The sequence below is a fragment of the Taudactylus pleione genome, unplaced genomic scaffold (assembly GCF_031769625.1).
Source record: "Taudactylus pleione unplaced genomic scaffold, aTauple2 ptg000135l, whole genome shotgun sequence".
NCBI classification, from domain to species: Eukaryota; Metazoa; Chordata; class Amphibia; order Anura; family Myobatrachidae; genus Taudactylus; species Taudactylus pleione.
This window is the reverse complement of record NW_028284537.1, coordinates 1,061,816-1,080,177: the sequence shown is the minus strand read 5'-3', so window position 1 is coordinate 1,080,177 and position 18,362 is coordinate 1,061,816. Positions and strand designations below refer to the sequence as shown.

Genomic DNA, 18,362 nt, shown 5'->3' with positions numbered 1-18,362 from the left:
GGTTCAGAAGAAATCTCTGTCATTTCAGAAGTGGAGGAAAAATCTCCTCCCCTTCATCTAATTTAGAGAACGTATAATATCCATCTGTCCTGGAATGTGCTGAATTTCGGAGAGCTCTCCCGGAGAGAATGGGACAGTCTTGAGTACAGCTTGATACACACTATACGGTGTGCGATTTAGCCTACGGTGCGATGTGATGTAATGGTACACTACGTGAACCGGTGTATGACCGTGCAATGTGCTGTTACATGCTGCAAGACACCTAGTCATTCACCACATTGTCCCATCTGCTCTGCAGTACAGCAGATGGACGGTGCCATGAACGATTGTCCTAGCAGGCCCGTGAATATCAATTGGATCATTTTTTGGGGCATGGGCGCAAATCTAGTCTGCAGATAACCTTTGCCGACCTGTGCGTGGTCTCGCTAACGGATCAACATGTTATCCAGCTGTTCAGCCACAGCACCGAACTGGACGCCCCATCACTCAGCACTAATTCCAAGCTCCGGGATCGGTATAAGCATGGCCAGTCTTTACTAAGAGAATTTTCAAGATATTTACAAATCTTAATAAAAATTCATGCATCCCGATTCCAAGATCTCTAGGCTGTATACATGCATTACCGGGCCTATCTCTGTACCATAAATACTAGTATATGTTATTTTATATTTGTCAGTGTAATTTTGTGTCTTTATAAAACATACTGACAATCCTAAGTGAGGGGGTTCTATTGCCATTTGGATCAGTGCCGTATCTATGCCTAATTTTCAAGCATCTATCAGGATGCCCCAGTCTATCAGGATGCCCCAGACTGTCAGTGACAAATGACGCTTATTAAGAAGCTGAGGCGTATTCAACGAACTACAGCGATCGGACTACAATATCAACAGAGATTCCTAGAAAGAGACAGCAGCCTGTGTTTACACTGCCGGTGACACACTTTAACACATGTTCTCAGGGGGAAACAAGACTACCTATTGTCAAGCCAGATTCCCGTGCTATTTCTGACACGTAACTTGTGTTTTACTGTGTTTGTGTTGTCCACACAGGAGCCAGACTGTCAGTTACCAGAATGACGCTCCCTGCTGGGTAGGCATGTGCTGACAGCACAGAATAGATCCAATTAAGCAGCATTTGTCACTGGGTACATACCTGCCCCCTGCACCACACATCAGATTAGTGCGCGGCTCAAGCAGTCAGTTATGGGGACGGAATGCGGCGATGTAAAAGGAATTTGTTTATGGGGTGGATTCATTCACAGCTGTTAATAAGCCAGGGACATTCACTGCTAATGGTTTACATGCTGAAGTGGAAAAATAAAATATACAGTATTATGATATGTGTATGAAATACTCATGTCTGTTTATGTTTATGCATTTACCTCCCATCTAATATACGGTTGGACAACAAACTGTAGAGTAATAAAATTGGAATGGAACAGATTTTTTATTAAAAGGCCAGAGAACCAATCTATCATTCTTCCTCTGTGCAGGTCTTTGGAGGGTGATTAAATAAAGCGCGAGGGTCCGATGAGACTCCGTGGGATAAAGAGCTTATTTTTTGCTCGTGTCCACTGTAAGTGCGAGCAAAAATAAGCATTTTTTTTTACATGCCACAAAATGCGCGCAGCGGGAGCCTGCGGTTTATTCAATCTGCTCCCATATGTTTTGGAGGGGAGCGTTTAGAACCACCTGCATCCTATAGGAAGCAATGAAATAAATTTGATTTTGTTAGTGGGGGTCAAGCATATGACAGTAGCAGCATCATAATGCACCATGGAGAATGGAGGCAAGTCGATGCCACACACAGGCTGATCTAGTCTGTGATCCATGTGAGTGGCCAAATTGGACAAAAAACAGCTGTTTAGTAGTTTACCAGCTGTTTAGAGTTAAGACACTTTCTTTCCCCAGATATATTTCTCCCTCAACTGTGTTATACCCCTTTTCCACCTAAATTCCGGGTCTGACCCGGAGTTGGAACAAAGGCCCTGATTCAGACCCACTCGCAAGCGGCTGTCCGCTCGCAAGTGGGTCGATGTTGTGCACTACGCATGCGCATGACGGCGGAAGCTCCGTCGTGCGCATGCGCCAGACGCGACGAGTGAAGGAAAGTCCTTCGCTCGTTGTGTCTGATCAAAGGGGGTGTGCTGTCGATGTTGATTGACAGCACGCCCCCTTTGGTGGGCGTGCCGGGGGCGTGCCTCCCTGACGGCTTTTGCGGAGTGAAAGTGGACGCTTGGAGATGACGTCATCTCCAAGCGCCACTGAAGCCGGACCAATCGACCGGCTAGCAGCGCACTCCAGGTCTTCGTGACCCGGAGTGCGCTGTTCCCATAGCAGGGTTTCACGGGCTACGCCCGTGTTAAACCCTGCTAGTTACCTGGGTTGGATTGCCGGGTCACTCGACCCGGCAATCCAACCCTCTGCCCTTTTACACCAGGGAGCTGCCCGTGTTAACCCTTCAAAAACCCGGGTTTTAGCTCCGGTGTAAAAGGGGTATTAGAGGGAACAGGCAGATCACGCATAGAGGAAACCTACTAATACATCAACACAGGTCCCTTAATATGGATTATTCGGAGATACATGTCTGAGATTTGTCCTTAATAAATTGCAGCCAGTATCCACGTCAACTGCAAAAACTCTTTCTACTATCTAAAGGAAAGGAGATTTTTCAAAAATTGCCAAGAGTTTTTCAGTGTTTTTCAGTGATCATTTGCCATTATTATTTTATTTTTAAAAAAAATGTATGTATATCCACCTCCTACAACTATATTAATAATATTTGGATCTTGAGGTTATATTGATTTTGAAACAAACTAATTAGTATCCATATTATTGGGAAGATTGATGTATATAATAATAACAATAATTGTATTTATATAGCGCTTTTCTCCCGCAGGACTCAAAGTTGCTTTATATGTGCCATTTTAGATTATTGACCGGTCAATGAAATTTATTCGAATGTATTTGTGATAATAAATGTGTTTATTTATTTTGACATTTCTGATACTTTCTGTACTAGTTTATTTATCAATTAGTGCAAGTTTTTTTTTCTGTTGTTACTAAGGGCAACTGGCAGGTCATCTTCCCAACATGCCTAGTAATGATACTCTCAATTTTGAAAGGGTCAATTTTGGGGATGGTGACTGTTCTCAGCACACTCACGCTGCAATATCGAGCGAACTGTCCAATGGGCCTGATTCAGAGCCGCTCGTAAGCGGCCGCTCGTTCGCTCCGAGCGATGTTTGCCCAACTGCGCATGCGTACGGACCGTAATACGCATGCGCGAACCAGTCAGTGCGGTCAAAAATCGTTCGTTCGCTAAATAGCGAATGCCTGCTAATATGAGTGACAGGAGGAGGCGTATGTGGGTGGTAACAGGGGAAGGTGCTTGAAAACGGGGAGTGGAGATCAGAACGCAGGCGTGCTTAAAGGTCAAAACGGGCGTTTTATGGGTGTGCATAATTAATACAGCAGCGTCACTGACCACGTCACTGGGTTATTTTATAGCCAGAACTGCTCGCAAATTTGTGGTAGCAAAAACCAACCACAAGAATAGCGAGCAGTTCATACGCTGGTCGATGTACTCGATTAATCTAATAAATAGCGGACATGACGTAGGATGCGAGCGGCCAGGGGGCGTAGTTTTCCAAAAAACGAACGCAAGTTTGGTTCGCTCGTTCAGACCTAGAGGCGTGAACAGACCGCAAAGAGCGAACGGTTCATTTGAATAGCCACCCCTATTTTCTGGACGAGCGAGCGCTAATTGCGTCCGGCTCTGAATCAGGCCCAATATCCGTTGTGTAATTGATTTATCTTACATTTTCTACATCTGATAAGCAAATAGGACTTGAAAGAGAAATCAAAACATAAGCTACATTTTTTTTTTAATAAAATGATTTACACAGTGTTCTAAGCTGGAGATTACAGCTGACAAGTATGACCGCGAGTATCAAAGGTAATAACCTGAGCTGTCACATCCCCACCTCTTCCCTATTTACTTGCACATAACTTTACAAGCACCAATGACCGCTGTAAGCGGTTTTATGACGCAGATGTTACCGCGTTGTTAACCCTCTGTGCTGGAAAAGAGCTTTGATGTTTTTCAAAATATACAATACAAAAATTTATACTCTTTACTTTATCCGACTCCCCTGTGGGAGATCATGGAACAGAAGTGAAGGTCAAAGGCTCAGAGGGCTTGTATTGTCGCAAGCCTGTTCCCACTGCGCAAAAGTACAAATTCTAGCATAACGCAGCATCACCAGTGCTAAAATTTCACAATATGCAGCGAATAGTAACGTTAAGACACCAAACCACCTACATCACTGTGGAAGTGGGCGCCGGTATCTGGGAGCTTGGTCTACTCCCTTGGAAGAACTCTGAATGAAATTCTAGGAGAGTAGTCAAGTATCACGAGAAGTTGCCATAAAGTTCCACTATTACAGAGAAGTCCATTCCTAGGTGCACTTAGGAGCTCATTCAGTCCCGCTCGCAAGATGCAATTGCGCACTGGCAAAAAGGGGCCGGATATTTAAATTAAGCGCTCGCACTGCGTCGTGTAAGGGCGCCCACTATGTTTAGTGAGCTACGGCAAAGTGCGCTCGCAAATGTCCGAAGACGCCCCCTTGCCACTCGCAACACGTCATCTCCGGGAAATGAAGGATTAATCGGGACCATCGTGAGCCATCGGAGCTGCTCACAATCCTTGGGGTTGCCTTAGCCTGCCACAAGCACTGCGATCAGTGCTGGCTGAAATACATTCAGATTGCAAAGAATGGCTTGCGCATGCGCACTGCGAATTATACGCATGCGCAGATGGGCGAAAATTGCTCAGAGCGAGCGATCGCGCCTTAGTGAGCGGGTCTGAATCAGGTTCTTAGTCCAATTTAAAACAGATCTTGAAATACACAGTAGTGATCCAAGTAAGAAAGTGCTCATGATTAATAGAAGCCATACATGAGGCTAAGCTGAGAACAGTGAGAAGTACATTTTACTGAGAGAGTAGATTCTAAGGTGGTCGCAGGCTGGACTATGATGTGACTTTTGCATAATGCAATCACCGGTTTCCTCACCTCTGCACACCTAGGCGCGCTTCCAGCTTGCAAAGCCATACCCTGAGAGCAAAGCTCAGCTTTGGATCCTGATAAACACTGAGCGATCCATCTACGCTCACGTTTGAAAAGCAAGTTTAACACTATGCATGCTGTCATCTATGTCACTGACAATGTAAGAACCAGATTTCTCTAGTGCCTAAATCTCACCCGTGATAAGGAAACCTGCTGCAGTTTATTAAAAGGGAAACATTTGCTAATCCCACAAAAGGAATACATAAATACAAAATAACTGCTCTGGAAATAAAATCAGCCACCAATAAGCAAAGTCTGTGTGATTTAAAGGATTCTTATACAAGCATACAGCTATTTAATGTATATGGTAGTTATGTGTATCCTTTTTTTATGTTTAATACATGATATTTAACCAGTAACATTGTTACTGTATCAATTGCTATTTATTATTGATTTGTTCAAAATATTTTTAAGCATTAAATCACACAGACTATGCTTATTAGTGGCGGATTTTATTTCCAGCGCAGTTATTTTGTATCTATGTAACCGACATCCGATGTATTCTGTACCAATATTATAGCACGATGCACTTCGGGTCCGTTTCAGCAAGGAACGCACACTAGCAGACGCATGCACCTGTCCGCTGCAAGAATATGCTAATCAATGCACACGCACGGAGACCGCAGCACAGACGCCCAGCCCCATATTAAGCCACCCATCTCCCTTTACTCACAGCCTGATCAGTACGCAAGATAGCGTAAACATCGGTAACACCGAGAACCATCGGAACCATTCGCATGCGCAGAGCAAAAACATCACATGCGTTCTCTCCTTTGCGTTCCTTTCTGAATCAGGCCCTTAAACAACGAAGGGATAACGTGTTTGGCATAAAAACAGCGAGTTGTAGAATTGCAGGCTACAGACAACGCAGAGGAAATAAACAAATTATGACCGCTCCTTCCTGTCCCAAGGATGTGTGGAGCAGGATGGATTAGATGTGAGGCAGGGACACAGGGCCAGGTGTGACAATCTGCAATGGGCAACTCTGCAAGCAAGGACAGACTCTGCCGGATTTCTATCTAAACGGCTTTTCCTCTACAGTGACGTTATCTTGTAAAACAGTTATCCTGTATGTGTCCTCATCTCCCCACAGAGGCTCTTCCTGCTTCTACACACAACACAAGTGTCCGCTCCGATGATATTCATGATGGGATAGGACCATTCATTTGCAACAATATGAAGTTAAAGTGTAACAAGAAAACAAGCAATCCACTTGTATGTGCCAATGACGATTGTACTTAATAAGTGAGACTGTGTGGTGCAAATGTATTGACATTGATTCGGAGAGTTTTAATAAATTGTTCATAATAATTGTGTGGTCACTTGATCTAAACGAGCGCTCCACATTTTGCATTTGGTTATATTGTTTAGCAGGTGCAGAACCTGCTGTGTGAGCTGCCCGTTTGCTCAGGGTATACCTTCTGGTAATCGGCGCATCGGTTTCTTTTCTATAGATGCTTAATTAGTCTGCATCACACCCAGTTCCCCTCTAAGCACCTGATTCAGAGGTGGACGCATTCAAAACATTAGGCGCAAGTGTCCCGTTCGTTACTGCTGGGATGTAGACCAGAATTGCATGAAGATCCGTACAATTCCGATTGAGGGGTGGCTTTCGTCGGTGGACGTGTCTGGGGAAACCGCAGTTCCACTGGCCGCGGCGGCCATGTACCGTTGCTTTAATGCACCATCGTACATTAAAGGGTTGCTTTAATGTCCAATTGTGCAGTCGATGTTCGCTCGATGGTGCGACTATTTGTACACCGCCGTGTATTAAGAGCAGCAGCTGGGTGGGCGTCTCAGTAGAGCCCATTCGCTGCGGTATCAGCATAGATTTTCAGTAGCAGCTGCGCGAAAAGTCTAAGTTACAGGAGGGCTGCTGATCCATTCAGATATATTTCCCCGGGTTTCTGTAATGCAGCTATCGGATTAATAATTTAGGTGTGTTTTTAGTTTTATTTTAGATAAATCCCTGTAGTCAGCTATAACAAAGCTTAATAGTAATTACCATTTTTCCTTTGTTTGTTTCTTAAGGCTTCTATTAATTATTTAGAATTCTGCAGATCTTTTCGCCAATAAGGTTGTTTCATCAGAGCCCTGCATTGTCCCCAACTCCATCCACCCAGAAAAGGCCACTTTGGGAAAAAACTCTTTCCAGGACTGCACATCATGACAATGGGGAGGGGAGCTAAAGCTGATCGGAACGTGCTGGTATATGTAGTTCCACAATGCATGGAGAGCCACAGGTTGCCTACCTCTTCTCTTTATCTAGAGTCGCCTAGGCTACCGGCCCGGAAGCAATTGCATGAGCTGTAGCTATGCGCTGTAACAAACGCTTTACATGGCATCTGAGAGTGTACATAGTAGAACTAGCTTGGAGGCATTAATATTATATATATATATATATATTAATGCCTCCAAGCAGGTTCTATTATATATACACACATACATACATTCACACACACACACACACACATACACACACAAACATACATACACACACACACACACACACACGTTGAGTCTCCCATATCCAAATATTCCGAAATACAGCATTTTTGCATGACTGAGGTAGTGAAACCTTTGCTTTTTGATGGATCGATGTACACAAACGTTATTTAAGACACAAAATTATTAAAATGACCTTCAGTGAATAAGGTGTATATGAAACGTAAATTAATTTCATGTATGTCCACAAACGTTGTTTGAGCTACAAAATTATTGAAAACAATGTCTAAAATGATCTGCAGGCTGTGTGTATAAGATGTATATAATACATAAATGCTTTCTGTGTTTAGATTTGGGTCCCATTCCCAAGATATGGTATCCAAAATTCGGATTATTCCGATATCCAAAATACCCCTGGTCCCAAGCATATTGGATATGGGAGACTGAACCGTAATAAAATTATATATATATATATATATATATATAAACACACACATACATACACACACATATATACATATAATATATACACACACACATATATATATATTGTACACATATACAGCCTGCCCTGCACCCATTTGCAGTACAATGAGGTCACGTAGCTGAATAGGACATGCTCAGACCTGAGGACATGTAAATATTAGTACAGTATACAGAGGCTACACCTACAGGTTATCCAGGCCAAGGTGCTACATAAATGGGAATGCTTCCCAAGCCCTGTCACACACACAATGCACAGTGTCTTTGGCTGCAGGATAATGTAAACACTTTTGCTGATATGATATTGTGATAGATTCCTGTAAATAAATGAAAAGAAACAGTAATGTAAGAGAGGCTTATACTTCTATTAGGCCTGATCCCTGTCACATTTTCTTACCTTACTTCAACTAAGGGAAATTGATCAAGCCTCAAATGCCACCAATCTGCGGGTCCTTGCCAGCAACCAGCATATAACACAACCAAAGGGATGTAGTCGGCATCCGGCGTGCAGGATGCCGATGGTCGGGATCCTGGGACCAGTATCCCGAAGGTAAGTATCGGGGTCTTAAGGGAAGGTTAGGTTTGGGCAACGGGGTTAGGGTTTGGCATTAGGGGGAGGGTTAGGGTTAGGCACTGGGCAGGGAGTGTTAGGTTTAGGGTACGGAGAGGGTGAGGTTAGGATTAGGCACGAGGAGGGAGGGTTCGGGTTAGGGTAGGGGTTAGGAAATGACTCACCGTGCAATCCTATGGGTGTCGGGATTCTAGCTGTCGGGATGCCGCTTTCGGTATTCTGACAAGCGCCAATCCGACAGCCGGGATTTCATACCCAACCCCAAACAACACGGCCATTGTCTGCCCTGGTGGCATTTTCATAGAAATTGGATGGCAGATAAGAACCATTTGGCCCATCTAGTCTGACCTTTAAGGGTGTGGTTATCAGGGTTAGGGGTAGCATTGGATTATGGGTATGGTTAGGTATTAATGTTAGAATATTAGGGTCAGGGTTTGAGTTAAGGGTGGGGTGTTAGGGTAGTATGATTAATTGTGAGGGTATTGGATATTAGTGTTAAGGTTTAAGATTAAGGGTGAGGATATTAGTGTTAGGGTATTATGATTAAGGGTGAGGGTATTAGCGTAAGGATTAAGTTTCCCTTTATAGACAATAGCCAACATGCGTTCAGAAAACTAAAATGGGTCATAAGACTTAGGGCAAAATAGTTGCATGCAAGTACAAATGTGGCCGCATCTAGCGACTTTTAGCAAAATGCGCACGCGTCTCAGGGCTGCATATGGGTCATTATGAACTTATTGTTGATTCAGACTTGTTCACTACTCCACAGCGGGTCAATGGGCGTTACTGGGTGACAACTGGCCACCAAAGTGACTCTCTGGATTGCGTCAAACATCTCCAAACTGGAGTTTACATTGTATATTAAACAATAAAGTGGCACTCTTCATTGTACACTGGTCACCAAATGGGACTTTCTAATGTATGCTAGCATTCAAGCTTTGCCTTATATACAGTGACTTAAGGGGAGATATATCAAACCTTCAAGAGAGATAAAGTAGAGTAGATGCCCACAGCAACCAGTCAGCTTCTAGCTATCATCGATCTAGCAGAGTTTATAAAATGACAGTTAGAAGTCAATTGGTTGCTATTGGAAACTTGTTTTTTTATACGCCCTCTCGAGTCTTATCTCCCATCTAAAGCGACGGGCGATATCCAATTGTTTTAGGAGGCTTTAAACGTGTAAAGCTTCTAAACCTGACTAATGTACTGGACGTGCTGCGTTAGGGCGCCCAAAACCCAGACTTTTCGCGGATTACTGCTTGCCATCTCAGGAGGTTGCGAGCAGAAATAACGGGCGCCGGAGGCCTTCACGCCCATCGGCAGAAACAATGAATCAGACAATGTACTGTACAGTGTAATATAAACGATCACCAATTAACTAAGTGTTCAGAACTACAGGACAATGCAAATACACATTTTGACGTGAGGGTCAGACTATGTGGCAATCTGCATTACGTAGCTATGGGTTCATTGAACCTTCTCCACGCTTGATAACAGCCAGAAATAATGACTGATTTAACTGTATCCTGTGATTTACTACCAGTCAATCCAAGATTATTCATGGTCAACTTGAGATCTCATGGAAACCACCACAACAGACTGTTATTGCTACATATCCTGTTCATACAAAGGGGAGCTTAGCCTGGCTACATTAGTCTGGCTCCCAGTACTGTATGCATGGCCTGGCCTATTATTTCAATGAAGGAACCCTGGGAGCATGTGATCATTTAACAATGTTAGGTTTGACACTGTCAAATGGGGACATTTCAGAAATTGCAAACTAGAACTATATATTAGCTTTATTTGATATAAATACTAAATAAACAGCAGCCATTTTTATTTCTCCTTTGTATTTGTAACATAAACATTAAGGGACAAATGTATAAAAATCTGGTTATAGGACTGATATGTCTGCTTGCAGAGCTCACCATTCAGTACAGTTACCATTATCTGCATCCTCTTTATCATTATGTCGTCATAGGGGCAGAACTATGGGAGACAATGGAGGCGCCTACCGCCGGACTCCAGCTCTGAAGGGGTACCTCCTCCATTGCCCACAGTATATTCACCCCACTAGAGCTATAACTATGTACTTCCCAGCACCTGAGAAGCTGGCATACACTAGTGGTGAGCTCAGTGTCAGACCATCAGCTGCCGCCTACGTCTATCTGTCCCTACTCATTGGTGTCGCTGCTCCTCAGCCACTTCTTATGTCATTGTGATATGTCCGGTGCCCCCCCTCACCCACAACTCTCTGTCTTACTTCTCCCTGGAGGCAGTCCTAGCCGCTTGGACCCATGCACCAGTCCCGGCGCCCCCCACATCCACAACTCTCCATCCCACTCCTCCCTGGCAACAGCCCTAGCAACAGCAGGGTCCTGAGTGGCTGGCCCGGGGATAAGAGCAGCTGCACATCTTCTTTCAGGAGCTGGATGTCAACAAGGATGCATTGAACGGAACTGCAGGTAAGAATACATGGGAGGCGGGGGCCTAGGCACCAGTATGGGGGCATATCTTTGGTGGAGCAACTTCCTGGAAAGTGATGCAGTCGGCAGTAGACTGGGCATTTTGTGATTTGTAGTCTCGCCACAGTGGCAGTCTTACAGTATCTTGTCTTAAACTCAGGTTCAAAGCCACCACATCAGGTGGTTTTCCCCTTCATTAGGGGTATCAGGAGGGCTCCCCACCCCACATCAGATGATTTTCCCCTCCATTAGGGGTATCAGGAGGGCTCCCCACCCCACATCAGATGATTTTCCCCTCCATTAGGGGTATCAGGAGGGCTCCCCACCTCACATCAGATGATTTTCCCCTCCATTAGGGGTATCAGGAGAGCTCCCCACCCCACATCAGATAATTTTCCCCTCCATTAGGGGTATCAGGAGGGCTCCCCACCCCACATCCTCTATCAGGAAGAATCTGAGCCACATGCTAATTGCACCATACAGGTCACTATCTTATCTGTGACTAATGCATACAGATGTGTCCCCATACATCTATAAAGCGTGATCGCAGAGTGACTCTGTAGCGCAGAGCATCTTTTTGTGTGAATTTTTCCCTTCAAATGCATCTCATTCACACAGTGATGCGAATAGGATGCACAAGCAGCTTCTGTTGATTAAAATGATATGCAGCATGCCTATATTCTGTGTGCAGCTGCGGCTCTATCTGCATGCAAAATGCTACATTACAGTGTCAGCGGCTGTGACGGACGGCACCAAATTATAACTTGCCTCCGGGCATCTGGGATGAACTTACGCCACTGCATAGGAGTACTCCTATCAATATTACAAAGGTGTGAGAATACTCTCCGTAAATAATAGCTTATGGTAGCAGGGGAGTAGCGAGGGTGGTTCCAGTGGAGGATGAGCTCCGGGCGCCAAAATGGAGAGAGGGAGCCATTCAGGTTTCCGGAATTCATGGGGCTCTGCACAGTATGACAACCGCCTGTTAGTTTTATCTTGGTTAGTTTGCTCTATATCCTAAATAATTTACGGATCGGAGATCCATTTCTACATTTCATGCTCCCTCAAGCTGCCCAGATTGTCTCCCCTCCCTCCTCTGTGATCATCGTCTCTCATCTCCCCTTTCCTGTCAGATTGATTACATTCACTTCCCACCTCTTTATTTCCCTCCCCTATCTACCATGGGATCGGCTCTTTGCCCGTCCTCTCCATTCTTATTGGCTTCTGTCAACACCCCTCTCCGCTCCTTTTCTTATTGGATTTTGTCACTGGCCCTCTCTGATTGGCTTTGCCCTTCCCCTCTCCTTTCTTATTGGCTTCTGTCACCACCCCTCTCTGATCGGCACCTTCCTCTCTGATCCCTTCCCTCCTTTTCTCCTCATTCATTCATTGTGCTTCAATGGACTTAAAAGTGACACATCTGAGGTACAGTCCTAAACTTCAATTTGACTGTATGAGTTTGAGGGTGATACTGCCACTGTTTGCGGTTTTGTTTTTCTCTTCACTTCAGTATTCCCCCGCCGGCTGACCATACCCCACTTTCACAGTTCAGTACAGGGAAGGTGTGTGTGTGTGGGGGGAGCGCTATGAAATGCACTTTCTCTGGGCGCCATGGTTCCACGCTACTCCTCTGTACGGTAGTGGCCTAGTTGCAAAGCAAAATCTATATGTGAAATCATAGGGACTGGCGTATGAACTAAACAAACAAATTCTTTGAAGTTACAGACCCTGCATTGCACCTTAAAGCCAAATGTATTGGTGTTTGATAATTAAGAGGAAAATATTATTATTTATGCAAAACTGATTTAAGGGCTCATACACACAAGCGTTACTACTGCATATTCCTAAAGAGTATTGAAGATGCAAATGAAAAATATTGTAAAGGTATTGCACCAAACTTTTTTTATATGCAATCATTTTACATTGATTTCATATTTTTGCAGTCTTCACAAGGTGCTTCTAGTGACCATTGTTTTCCAACGTCCGTGTGCACGAACCCTAAAGTCACAACATTCAAGTTGATTTATTTTATCGATTGTGTCCCAGTCATAAGTTACACTGTAAGATAGTAACTTCACAAGGTCACCCTCACAACATTATTAAAACACTACAAGGAACCAAATGCTCCTACATTTAGAATTTATTCTAATAGAAAATTCTTCCTACTTCAAAAACTTAATGGACTACAGTATTTCACCGACATTTATTCCTAGGATTGTCTGACTAATTACATTTCTACAAGACAAAAAAAAAAAAACCTCAATTCTGCTTGCGTGCCTATGCTTAAAATTCCTTACCCCCCTTCAAACAATAAAGTGAATGTTTAACTGTAACCTATAGTAACGTAAAACACGTCCTCAGATTTACGGATGCGTTCTCTAAGCTGTGTGCTGTACTAAAAACCAATGTGGCAAAAAGGGAGAATGGATTCTGAAGGCATTGCAGTAAGGAATATTTTACAGTATAAAACACAAATTACAGCTGGTTATTCCCCTTGACATATAGGATATAATTCTGAGTTGCGCACAATATCGATGTCAGACACAGTTCAGCGATCCTTTCTTCTGCGCATTGCGTCTAAGTGTCACTGCGCATGTATCTAGGGTCTGTGCGCAAAGGTTCGCAGTTGCGACTGACACACACGCTCTCAGAAATGTCTTAAAAATGTTTGAGTCGTTCCTGGGTGGTGACTGAAAGGTCTCTATGCGGACGCACGGAGCCTCATGGGTGCGTTATGGGAGGTGTGTCACGTGACTAAGACCGGGTACAGATCAGAACGACGTGTATCCGAGCCGACCCAATGGCTGTACACACTGCACGATTCGGTGTAGGACCGCACAATTTACCCTTCCATCCTGCATGCCGTCATCAGCCTGGTCAACCCATCTGACGTGCAGCACAGGGGACGACTTCGCTGAGGACGCTGATGACGCATGTGAACGCGCCACTTAGGGTACACACTGAACGATATGGATATATTGTTCCATTCCGTGTCGGAACAAAATATTGTCCAATATATTGCCTAATGTATACCCAGTCTAAGACTAGGGCCCATAATATTACAGAAAAACAGTCACTGTTCACATATACCTTTTAAACTATGGCAGTGTCATGTAAACAGATCTTTTCCAAAGTGCACGTGCTTACTTATTACCAGACTTGAATATAGTCACGTAGTGATAATTATATGTTAATATATATTTACTATATATATCAGCATAGAGAACCACATCGGCTGCACACTGCATATTAGAATTTAGTAACGTGAATTATGTAGGCTGAGAATTGTGGCTAAGTAGAAACCAGTGACTACACAGCGATAGAAAGTGTTTGGGTGTGACAGGTAAACAGGACAAACAATGGACAGATTGCCATGTGTGTGACATCATGGTTCGGAAGCGTAGGGTTACTTCCTGCGCCTGGACAACATCCTTGAGCACCATTAAACTCTGCCAGCCTGCCATACCTATGGCTAATGCTATGCCAATGGATCTGTTGTCATGTGGAGAGACACAATTACTAGTATAGCAGGTCACAATGCTCCAGGGCAGCACTAAGAGTAAACACAAACACGGAATGATCCAGGTTCCAAGCACAACATGATCCAACGCCTCCATATCAGTAGATAGACAGACTCTCCACAGGCGTGTAATAAAACACAACACAGCAATTAAGGAGGTACCAAGTCTGCGCTTGTTATTCATGTCTATGTATGGGTATCATTAAACCTCGAATGAGGTTAATCGCGACCACAAAATAGAAGCATAAGACGGCGAATGTTTGTTTTTGTTTTCCAGTGCGCGTTTGTTTCTGCAACGCAGGGTCGGCCTCTGTCCTGACAGGTTGTACTGCTCTCAGGAGATCTAAAGATCTCTTATTTTGGCAGCCCGGATGATTAAAGCACTCATGCTATTTACAAAGCCGCTTCTAGCCACTATCTCCAGTATTGAATGTATACATTATCATTCCAATCAATGTAAGTTTTGCATGGAATCTATCATTTACTATGAATACAAATAAACATGAGACTTAAAATGACAGAGGGGCCGATTCAGACCTGGACTCTAAGCCGCGATCGCTCGCATCCAAAAGGGGCCGGGTGTGCAAATTCCGCGATTGCGCTGTCTGGCTTAAGGACGCCTCTAAGTCTTAGAGAGCGACGGCAGAGTGAGCGCACGCCGCTGTAAAGACGCCCACTTTTTTTTCTTAGCACACGTCATCTCCAGATGTATGATCAGTAACATCGAGAGCCATCGGAGCTGCACGCAGCGCTTGAGGTAGACCCTACCCTGCTGCAAGCACTGCGATCACTGCAGGCTGAAATACAACCAAGTGACGTGTACTATAACGCTTCCATGCTAATTATGGACGCCCATTAAACGTGGTTTTGACTCCCAGACACGCCTGCGTTCGCACCACCACTCCCCCGTTCACAAGCACCTTCCCGTTGCCACCCACAAATGGTGCTGTCACTCAAAGTAGCGCTCAGTCTGTGTACCACGAGCGCACGATTCACGATTGCAGTGTTTGGCTTGCGCACGCGCACTGCGACGCATACGGGCAACAATCGCCCATAGCGAGCGAGCGTGGCTTAGCGTCCGGGACTGAATCGGCCCCAGAGTCTTAAAGGGCATATATACTTTTGGATTTTTTTTTTGTGTGTGTGAAAATCAGGTTCAAGGTAATCTCAGCCTTAGGAGGTCTGACAGACGGGACAGCTGGGTCCTAAATCTTCCAATGAGATATTGGGATTATCATCAGGTTTTAACTTGTGCTATACTAGAGGGTACATAGTGTATTAGCGTGTTCCTCCACCTTATTTATTACATGTTATCAACAGGTGCTTCTCGCCAAGGCTGTATAATTATATCACAGATGCCTAGAGACACCGGCCTCAGGCAGCTGTCTGCAGAGGACTGCTGAGAAAATACAGTACCATTTTTTTTTATTGGCTCACTTCATTATGAAGCTGCACCTCCTTACCCAAAGCTGGGAGAATACTGCAGATAATGGATCGTATTTGATGAACCGTTCAGCACGGTCCTTGTGCAGAGCTGCTCCTCATAGTCTTCCTGCTTTGTTCACAGTAAACAATATTGAAGGAGTTACAGTTTAATCGCAGAACACACAAATGACTCACAAGGCAAACACAACGGTGACACACATGGCCGGAGCGGAGTTGCCCACAGCGCTGCAAGTACAAGGATTCTGCAGAAAGTCGGCCTGAACATGGTGATTGTCGCCAGGGACGTGCAGTCAGAAGAGGCAGAGCCTCCCCTGTCATACTCCTGAGATTTGATATAAAAATGATTAGAATAACACAAAGAAGATATTTATAACTTATGAACATCTTTGTTTATTCACTTTATTGTAATAATTTTTACAGTTAACACTCACCAGCTTTGTGGAGCTCCCTGGGACTGCAGAGAGACGAGGCAGCAACAGTTCAGCCTCGCTTCTGTATAGTCAGATACTGCTTGTAGAGCTTGGGGCAGGGCCACACCAAGGGTAGTAAGCTGCACAGAAAGAGAGCTAATAGAGGCATGCCTCTGAGTATGGGGGGGGGGGAATGCCTTGAGCACTGACGGGCACCTTGGATGTGTCATGTGACCATGAAGTGCCCTGCAGTGTTTAGAGACTGGAGCTGAATCGGCAGCAGCAAGAGAAGACACAGTGATACAGGTAGGAGACTCAATGGACACTGAAGCTTAAGTGTAGTGAGGGGAGAGTTGCAGTGAGTAGGGGGTGAGTTAGGCTCCCAGCACTCAGGCCCATCTCCCAATCCATTGACCTCACCGCACATCACTGAATGTCGCCCTTCTGAAGAGGCGAGACCTCAAAGTCTGCATCCACTCTGAATGACAACTATTTCCATCCCAGACATCAACAGTATTTTGAAGTCCACAGGGATCCTAGTAATGACCAGAGCCATCTAAACTAAATCTCCTGTACAGTAGCACAACAAAGAGCGTCAGCTCTGCTGCCGTGAAGTACCATAGGTATGGCCTGAACAGTTGGCAGTACACTCATGACTTCTTCAGAATTGTTCTAAAAAGGTTATACTATGCCATTAGTCAGCCATAACTGCTTTTCAACGATTATGCCCCCCCTCCCCCAACCCAATCTGTTTGTATATATAAACACAAATTTGATTCCTATATATTATACAGCCCTGGAACTACACGGATGGGTGGGAGGGTGGGTAATATAAATATAAATATATATATATAATTATATATATATATAAAAAAACATAATTTTGATATGATATGCAATAATTTAATGAAAAATTGCTTAACATTCTTATCAGTTACTATGTTTAAAAAGTATGTAAGTAATTTTCTCTTTTCTTTAATTAAACCAAGAAAGAACAAAAAAATGTCTGTTTGTTTCGGAGCAGTTACCATATAGAAATAGCTTTTATATCCACCCAAACATCTTTCAGAAGTTTTAATCACAATGTTAAACTTTGCAGTTTTTATAGATATAAATGTTATCTTGCTTGCCATTAACACTCTATACAAATAAGACATCTTACACAGATATAGTTTACATTTTAATAAAGTTTTTATTTAGAACATTGCAAGATAAAATATACTGCTTGAGGTTTTGTGTGGGATTGATGGATCTACTTGAAAGATGTAGTGTAACATAGAATATGTACCGAAAACATTCTAGATCATCATGAATTACAAACGTAATGATAGTCCCTGGCCTAGCTCACGTCTGTCTGCCATGGACAATACGATGCATCCGCTGTGTTATGTTGTGCCAGGCAATGGGTTATCTCCCCAGCACAAAGGCTGGATTGGAAATCTTATGTGTCAGCTATTTAAAGAAAACATCCCCGTTTCGGGTTCATCTGGATCTATTTCAGTCTCCTCAGCAAAAACTACGTGTTTTTTTTGTTTTGTTTTTTACGCTCTCCTGATTTATACCTGGTTATTTTAGTCTCTGTAACAGATTTCCTGCAGTATCTCAAGTAGCATTCATGGATAAGATTATATTGTCTATCACACGCTCGCTATATAAAAAATGACATGGGGCCCCTGAGTCACGGCTTTCCCCAAGATGTGAACGGACCAGTGCGTTTTGGTTTTGGATCTGTTTTCATCTTTGTATTTTGGTTTTGCAAAACCACCCTCAAGTGCTTTGGATTAAATTTTTTTGTATCTGGATTTTGATTTAAAATAAATTAATAATATTATTATTATTACTACTAATATAAAAAGTTGTTAAAAACAGCTAAAATCCAAAATCCGAAATTCAG

The 18,362-nt window shown here is 43.7% G+C and overlaps 1 protein-coding gene across 3 annotated transcripts in view; it reads right to left on the bottom strand.

Moving 5' to 3' along the window:
* Window positions 1–16,459, bottom strand: part of FRMD4B (FERM domain containing 4B) — an 85,439-nt gene extending 68,980 nt beyond the window's left edge. For 2 of the 3 annotated variants that reach the window (XM_088473368.1, XM_088473370.1), the window contains exon 1: window positions 16,233–16,458. In XM_088473368.1, coding sequence (XP_088329494.1) covers window positions 16,233–16,258 — 26 coding nt within the window. In that variant the 5' untranslated portion in view covers window positions 16,259–16,458. Of the gene's footprint in view, window positions 1–16,232 lie in introns of all 3 variants that reach the window. The other variant, XM_088473369.1, reaches the window with a different exon arrangement.
* Window positions 16,460–18,362: the final 1,903 nt, after the last annotated feature.